We start from the raw sequence: 8049 nt of genomic DNA on the forward strand, positions 1-8049 counted from the left end.
AACATTCCTACATATTCAAGATCATCATTACTTAAAAATACTCCTCAGAAGACAACTAAAAATCAACACCAAATACAGTCATACTATCATGTCATGCCCAATGTCACTAGCTTATTGGAGGGCAACAACCTTTTTGGCAAAGAATTTCTCTAAAAGCAAGGAAGAGGTTTGGGATCAGGCAGATTATTCTGAAAATGTGCATAAGTGGTTTAACAAGAACAGTATCACACACTCTGCTTATCCTCCCAAGTACCATCCCTACAAATCTTGCTATTTTAGGTGTACGTTAAATCAAACTGGACACATGGCCAGATTTTGGTTTTTTTTTGTGCAGAAGCAATTCTGAAAAATGTGTTCATACCTATCTATTACTTGACAAGGACAACCCTGGCTTTCCAGCAGACACAAACTATACCCTAAGACTCATTAGAAATAGCAGCTTTCTCTAACCAGCTTCTGAGCAAATGTCTCTGAAGAAGGAACAGCACTTCAGAAACAGCTGCCTGCTCTTGCCACTGATCCATCCCTCACTGCCTACTGCTTCTGCTTCCAGGATAACATAACGTTTCCTTTGGGAAAAATTAAAACATTGGATCTTTAACACTATACTTGTCTTGAGGTGATTAAACCACAGATGGAGGATGATCAGTGTGGCTGGACCTACACGTCAGCAACACACGGTCATTCATCACTAGCAGAAAAAAAGGTGAAGAAAACCACCTCACAAAACACAGTTTTACTAATGGACAGGAGGGAAGACCAGCAGCCCCACCATGCACCACAGTCTACTTGTTAACAGAAAAAGATGATCATGGAAAGAACTTGTTAAAGTCCCAGCTAATCTCCACAACTGCAAGCAAAGCTGTAAAGGAGAAGAGTGAAGTCACACAGGAACCATACATGCTGGCAAGGTGGGCAGAACCACTCTCCATCAGGGATTATCATCAATGGAGGCCGAAGGCAGGCTGTGTGGTATCCACTGTCACAAGAGTCACACAACAAAATCTATGGAAACAAAACATATCATGAGTACCTTTTGGCATTCACAACATGTAACAAGCTCCCAAACTATTTCCCGAGCCAACACAGAAGTGCTTTATACTCTGGAGTGTGTCAAACCAAAAAACATCCTATATCACTTATTGCTACATTTCCAGGGCCAAGGTAGGTTTTTATAGGGAAGTTTATGTATCACCAGATTTCCTCTTACTATGTCTTCTCAGCACTTAGTACTACTGGACTAAGTAGACTGTGTGCCCTTACTGTAGAATCTGGTAGTGCTTTCTGAAGGATGATGTGCCTTCAGAGACCACCAAAACCAATCACCAAAGCCAATTCACCAAATCTGACACAACAGCCCACAGCAGCTTTACCCAGAAACCTACCAGCTCAGGGTGATTGGGAAGGCCACACTTCTTGCACGGCTCATCATCATCAGCAGGTGCAGCTTCTTCTTCTTCCTCTTCTTCCTCTTCTTCCTCCTCATCAGAGTTTTTTTCACTCTCCGAGTCCTCACTATCTTCATTACTCGAGTATTTCCACCTGCCACGTGTTCGTGTACCCGTCCACCGAACTTTGCTTCTCTGTGAGACACCATTTCAAAGAAAAAACACAAAGGAAGCTCACAGACTTTCTTCCCAGATCTTAAAAGATATATGTCCTTAGAGTGAAGCAATTCATTTCGGTCAGAACAGCTGCACTAAATTTAGAGCAGAACATTTCAATGAATAGACTGTCTTTCCAAGATCCTCAAAATGCAAGAGGATAAAGGGAGAAAAAATTGCATCTATATGCAGAAAGAACCGTCCAAGTGAGGTTTAAAAGTACGAAGACAAATTTTTTTTCACTCAGCCCCTTTTTTTCTATTTTGACAAGGTAAACTTGCCTGCAAACCTGGTAAATTCCACATTTCAGCTTCCTGACTCTTTGCCACTAACCTGCCTCAACACAAAGAGGGCATCTAACCCTTTCTATCATATTTACTGCCATATTTTGAATGAAAAACAGGTCTCAATTAAAATTCAGAAGACTTGTTTGACTTGTTTAAAACTACTTTGTGCAACTAAGGTATTTTAGATTTAAAGCAACAGACCAAACAGAAAAACCTTTTATTGCCATTGACTGACTTGTTTCCCACAGCATCATTCTCTCACAACTCTTACCCTTCCTCCCCACAGACACTGAAAAAATAAAATAACTTTTCCAGCTTTTTCAACTCAAAACACTTTTTCAATTTTGACTAAGCTACTCCTTGATTCAAACAAACTGACTAAACTAAAATATACAAAATATTTTATTTCTCCTGCAGGATGGACTCATACCAAATCAGTATTTGTCATATTAGCAAAGTTTTGTTTCAGGTTCTTGACGTTAATTTCTACCTCTTCAGAAGTTTTCCTGTTCCATAAGCTTTAGTAAGAAAGGTACTTTAAATCCATAATAGTATTAGTTTAGGTTTAGGCTTCATTATACATCACCATCATTTCAAGTCTGTTTTTAAAAGCCTTTTCTTGAAAAAGGAAAAAAAACAGGCTATTAAAAATTCTGGTATTTTTCATCTTAAATGACAGAAGCTTAGCAGCTTCAAACTTCTTCCTGTACCATATTTAAAATTCTTGGCAGAAAAGTAAGCATCCTTACATCTCTTGATCTTTCAGAAACAGAGATCAAGTTAAAACACTTATAGCAACAGTACTTCAAAAGCCAAACAGCTTATAGGATTCACACTCACTATTGCTTTCACGTATTTTCTTTTTAAATTAGAATCTTTAAATGAAAAATCTACTTTTGAATTCTTCATGTGTATGAGAGATTTTTTCAGTATAAATGTTACCATCCACTGAAAAATCAACTCTTTGTTCATTTTACTTCCTTAGCAGTATGTGAAAGAAACTTCCTAAATGAGTGAATGCTTTGTAAAACTACAAAATTGGCCAACAGACGTGCTGCAGTGGAAAAATCAACAGGATCTTACAAGTTGATATTAAAAGAGTGCACTTAAAAATACAACCTCATTATTCCTTGTTTCTCTTTTGTGCTCCATATCCAGGAAAAATGGAAGATGTATTAATAGAAGGTGTTATAAACACACAGACTCAGAAGCAAACTGTACATATGCATAACTTTGTGTTATATTTACCTGAAGGACTTTTAAAGATCCATGCTGCATAAACAAAAGTTAAATAATGAACAAAAAAATTCCACTCAAATTAAATTGTATGTCCCACATATGAAAAAAGCTAAAGCAGGTCAGGAATTCACCACAAAAATAATTTTAGCTTCACCTACAAACAGAAGTCATCCTAACCAACAACAAGTGTCCATCTAGGAAATCCACAGGAGCTACAAGTCTCCATTCCACCACTCAGACAGATGGACTCAGGTCTGATCATGTCAGTTTTCAGAAGAATTCTCACCAGTTGACTTGGTCTACTTAGTTTAGATTAAGTGGCAGATTTCATAAACTGCTAAGTCAACAGATATTAATTAGCACTCTCTTAGAAGGTGTTTTTAAACTGGTTGAGCCCACTAAGTGGATTGCAAAGGCCAAAGGAACATAAACCTCAATAGGTAAGCGTGTATTCTCCTTATAGATAAGACCGTGGATATTCTTTATTCCCCGCTAATAAAAGTGTATTACCTTGTTGACCTTAGAATTTGTCTCCTTTTCTTGCTTTTTGGCATCTTCTTTTCGTTCTGGTTTTTGTGCTGCTGCAGGTTTCTCCTCTTCCTCTTCAGGTCGCTTTTTCTCAGGCTTCTGATCCCGAGTCTCCACAATTTTTGGAGTAGGCTTGGATATCCTTGGCGATCGCCTCAATGTGCGGCCAACGCTGACCTCTTCTGGTGGCGTTTCTGCCTTTCTCTTCCGACTGGAGATTCTGATTGTTAATTTAATTCCTTCTTTCTGCCTTTCAGAAGTTATTTCTTTATTCTCTGTCACACAGCTTTCTTCTTCAGAAACAAGCTTGTATTTAAATTTGGTTTTAGGTACTGGAGATTCCTTTTTACTCTCAGAGGAGTCCTCTAGATTAGATGCATGGGCATCATCTAATCTATCTGGCTCTGTTTTGGCAGCTTCTGGCTCTTCCTCTTGTTTTTCTGGGCTGGATTTTTCTTCCTCTTTGCTCTCCTCAGATAGAGCTGTTTTACTCTCAGAGTCCTCCTTTTCCAAGACAGGTTTCTCTACAGTAACAGGAGAAGTACATGCAGGAGGTACCTCAGAAGCTTTTGGAGAATTAGTTTTCTCCTCAGGGTCACCTTTACTTTTCAGTGTCTCTTCATCAGCCAGTGCAAGCTTAGGCAGTTCTGCAGGAGCAGATACATCTGGGGACGTTTCTAGCTTCTCTGCAGGAACAGATGTGTTTGGGGACGTCTCTAGCTTCTCTGAACATTCTTTGGGTGGTGATAGTCTGTCCTTGATTTGGGTGGCTAGTTTCTCTTCAGTTGTTTTGGCACAGCCTTCAGGGTCTGAAGACTCTTCCGCTACGATTTCAGTGGTTGTGCTGTCAAGGGACTCTTTTTCCACAGGACTAGATTCCTCCTTTGAAGGCACTTTCTGATTAGAAACCTCAGAGACCACAGCCCCGATCTCTTTCAGCACAGTTACTGCATTTTTCTCAATCTCACATGTTTTTATGATTTTACTAACAGAATTTAGGGAGTCTGATACCTTTTCCCCACTTCTTCCATTTTTCTCTTTTAATGAGCTGCTGTCTTCCTTTGCACTAGCAGAGTGTTCTGACTTACTTTGTATGACGCTCGGGGTTATTTTTTCACAGCTAACCTCTCCATTTACTAGCACTTTCCCATCAGGACATAAAGCAGTAATTGTAGGGACTCTCTTAAAAGCTTCTTCTTCTGGTTTCCCTTCTTCCTTCAAGACCTCCTTTGTTGGAGTAACACATTTACACAGGGGCCCCTTTATTGGACTGTCATAGTCATCTGTCAGCTTGATCTCTCGCTTTTTAAGCGGTATTTTTGCCTGCTGGTCATTTTTCAGTTTTTCACTTTCTTCCACAGATTTCTCCACAATTTCTTGGGGGGTTTTGACATTAACACAAAATTCTAACCTCTCAGGCTCATGAACTGCTATTTTGTCCGTGCAGCTTTTTACTTCTTTTAGGTCTTTTGGTTCTATTTTGTTTTCCTTCACTTCTGCTTTAACAGGCTTGACATTTTCTTTAAAGGAGTCACTTTCTTCTTTGACAGTTTGCTTTTCTTCATTGTGTTCTGGAGGTTTCTCTAATTTTACTATTACTGGCAATTTTATAATTTCTTTTTCTTCCACTTTCTCAATTTTCAGCGTATTTTCATCTTCTTTGACCACAGGAGGAGGAAGGCTTTCCAATTCCATTGACTGTTCCTCCACCTCCTCTTTTTCTTCTTTGATTTTCAATTGATTTTCTGTTGACAGAGAAAAATAGCTATGAAACAACCAGGGGATTACAAAGAATATCATCAAAACAAAGGCATATCTAAAAAACCCAGAGTCCTGCACAAAGGAACCATTTCTCACTGAATTATTAGAAATCTGGCTTGTCTAACATGTCATTAAATGAGTGGGCTGACAGTTTTTAGCTAAAGAATCACTGTGCAGTTTAATTATATACCAAGATAAACTTAGATTTCAGAAGCCAGCAGCAGAACTCCAGTTATGCTCCTTTCAACAGAGTTCTCAGCCCCTTCTTCAGTAGTACCATGACACTTTCAGAGGATAAATAAAACCTAAGCAGAGACCTGAAGTTTCACTTGGGTTTCTGGACTATTTCAGAGACCAGAACATGGTATAAGACTTCATGGCCTTCAAGTGAAATTCCTCAGATAAATCAGTCCCCCATTTGTACATGTTTTCATTTCAAGATATACTTAACTATTGTATTTCACCAGTTCAGAGAAAAGACACTCAGCATCAGAGCTTATGGTGAAATTCCTGCAGGTTATCTGGGCAATTACTACATCTCCTACCTACAGACAATATTCTACACTCACTTCACCTGCTGTTTTTAAAGCAAGCAGTGAGTGGTAGCATACCCCAGAAAAACCTGCAGAGCTTAAAGAATCAGGTTATTCCACTTTGCTAAGTCAGTCAGTTTCAGATCATTAGAGCTTGAAGTAGTTTCAGCATTTAGAAGAAACCATACATCTGTTTTGTCACTATGTGCTTAAAGCTGTTATTTATCATTACTGCAACCTCTTGATAACTCAGGTTTATTTTACCATCCATTTTGAGTCAGCTTGAAACAAAACTAATTAGAAAAAGCAAATATAATAGCACTCTATGTACCAGAACAGCATCTTCTACCACCTGAAAGATGTTATTGCAAATGTGCCACAACTGCAAATAAAAAGATGATCTTTTTCCCTCTACCTCACCCCTCTCTTCTTCCAGGTTAGCAAATTTTTTTCCATGATGAGAGCTTCCCAAAGTGGTTAGAAATAAACAGGAGGAAGTACATGACATCTAATAATTACATCAACGAAAATGCATTTTAGAAAAGAGCAGAGAGGAAGAAGTCATAGATTTTATGTTTTCAACTACAAAGCACGTATCCATATAAATCTCAGCATTAGTACAGCAGTGAAAGATACATCTCGAAGGCACCAGAACCAGTAACATTTTGAAGGCTCAAGGCTGTTTTCTTCCCCTACAAAGAAGTGATCCCCACTTGGAGCCCTTAAAAGCTGCCTCTGTAAAGATATTTGTCTGTAACAGTGAGAACGAGATTTTTTTTGTGTTTGAATTATTTCAGCTTCCCTTTGCTTCTTTCTGTCTAAACTTCATTCAACCATTTCTTCCCTTCATCTACTGCTTTCTCTCAGACTTCATAATGGACCACCACAATCCCAAAAGTACCCCATACTGCTAATCAGGTGTTCTATAGTTAAACTCCCTGAATGTCTCATAAAGCATCTCATGTATACACAAAATGAGGCAGTCAATGCACAAGTTCTCTTAATGCTATTTGAGTCAATCGGACTACTAGAAAACACGTAAGCGTTGGGTCAGTTTACCATATTTTAGCATGAACTGATTTAATGCTACACGGAAACTGGCCAAAGCTAGCAGGTATTAGGTCTTCCAAGATGGTTTCACACTGTACCTTAGAAAGCCTTTGAGTGTGACTCTTGGACTACAAGGAAGAAATAGTAGAGCTTCTCAACTGAAAGGCTCTAAGTAGTGCACTATGAATACATGGACAGCACTTAAATCACTGCAAATGTAAATAACTGCATTATTCATCACATACATGGGACATGGATGTGCTGGAGTGAGTCCAAAGGAGGCCACAAATATGCTCAGAGGGCAGAAGCACCTCTGCTGTGGAGACAGGCTGAGATAGTTGGGGCTGTTCAGCCTGAAGAAGAGAAGGCTCCAAGAAGACCTTAAACCACCTTCTACTACCTAAAGAGGGCTTACAAGGGAGCTGCAGAGGGACTGTTGACGAGGGTCTGGAGTGACAGGACAAGGGGAATGGTTTTACACTAGGAGAGGGCAGGTTTAGATTAGATGTTACAAAGAAATTCCTCCCTGTGGGGGTGGTGAGGTACTGGCACAGGTCATCCAGAGAAGCTGGGGCTGCCCCATCCCTAAAAGTGTTAAGGTCAGGCTGGACAGAGCTCTGAGCAACCTGATCCAGCTGAAGACATCTCTGCTCATTGTAGGAAGGTTGGACTAGATGGCCTTTAAAGGTCCCTTCTAACCCAAACTATTCTATTAAAATTACTGAGAAAACAATTTTTACATAGCTCTCTTAAAAATAAACTCTTGAGCCTAAATATGCACTAAAAAAATTCCAAAATATTTATTGTTTTAAAGTATTCAATACTTACTTGATTTACTTTAACAAAAAAAAAAGCAAAACCAAAAAAATGTTGGTCAAAGCCCTAATCTGACACAGTGACTTTTCATGAACCTGAAAATTCTAAGACTGCCATAGCACATTTAAAATTTGAAGAAAGAACACAAAAAACCTTGTGTAGCTGCTTCTTCACCCTTTTTGGTATCTTCATCTTCTATGCTTGGGCTTTCACGTGATGAATTTTCCTGCT

The 8049-nt window shown here is 39.0% G+C and overlaps 1 protein-coding gene across 1 annotated transcript in view; it reads right to left on the reverse strand.

Annotated features, from left to right (window-relative positions):
- Nucleotides 1-8049, reverse strand: part of RSF1 (remodeling and spacing factor 1) — a 37274-nt gene that overhangs the window by 21838 nt on the left and 7387 nt on the right. The window contains 4 exon segments of the mRNA XM_009072184.1: nt 901-1005; nt 1386-1583; nt 3641-5403; nt 7972-8049. The exon segment at nt 7972-8049 is cut by the window's right edge and continues 25 nt beyond it. Of these exon segments, the coding sequence (XP_009070432.1) occupies nt 901-1005; nt 1386-1583; nt 3641-5403; nt 7972-8049 (2144 nt within the window).

This window comes from Acanthisitta chloris, unplaced genomic scaffold, assembly GCF_000695815.1.
Source record: "Acanthisitta chloris isolate BGI_N310 unplaced genomic scaffold, ASM69581v1 scaffold10173, whole genome shotgun sequence".
NCBI lineage: Eukaryota > Metazoa > Chordata > Aves > Passeriformes > Acanthisittidae > Acanthisitta > Acanthisitta chloris.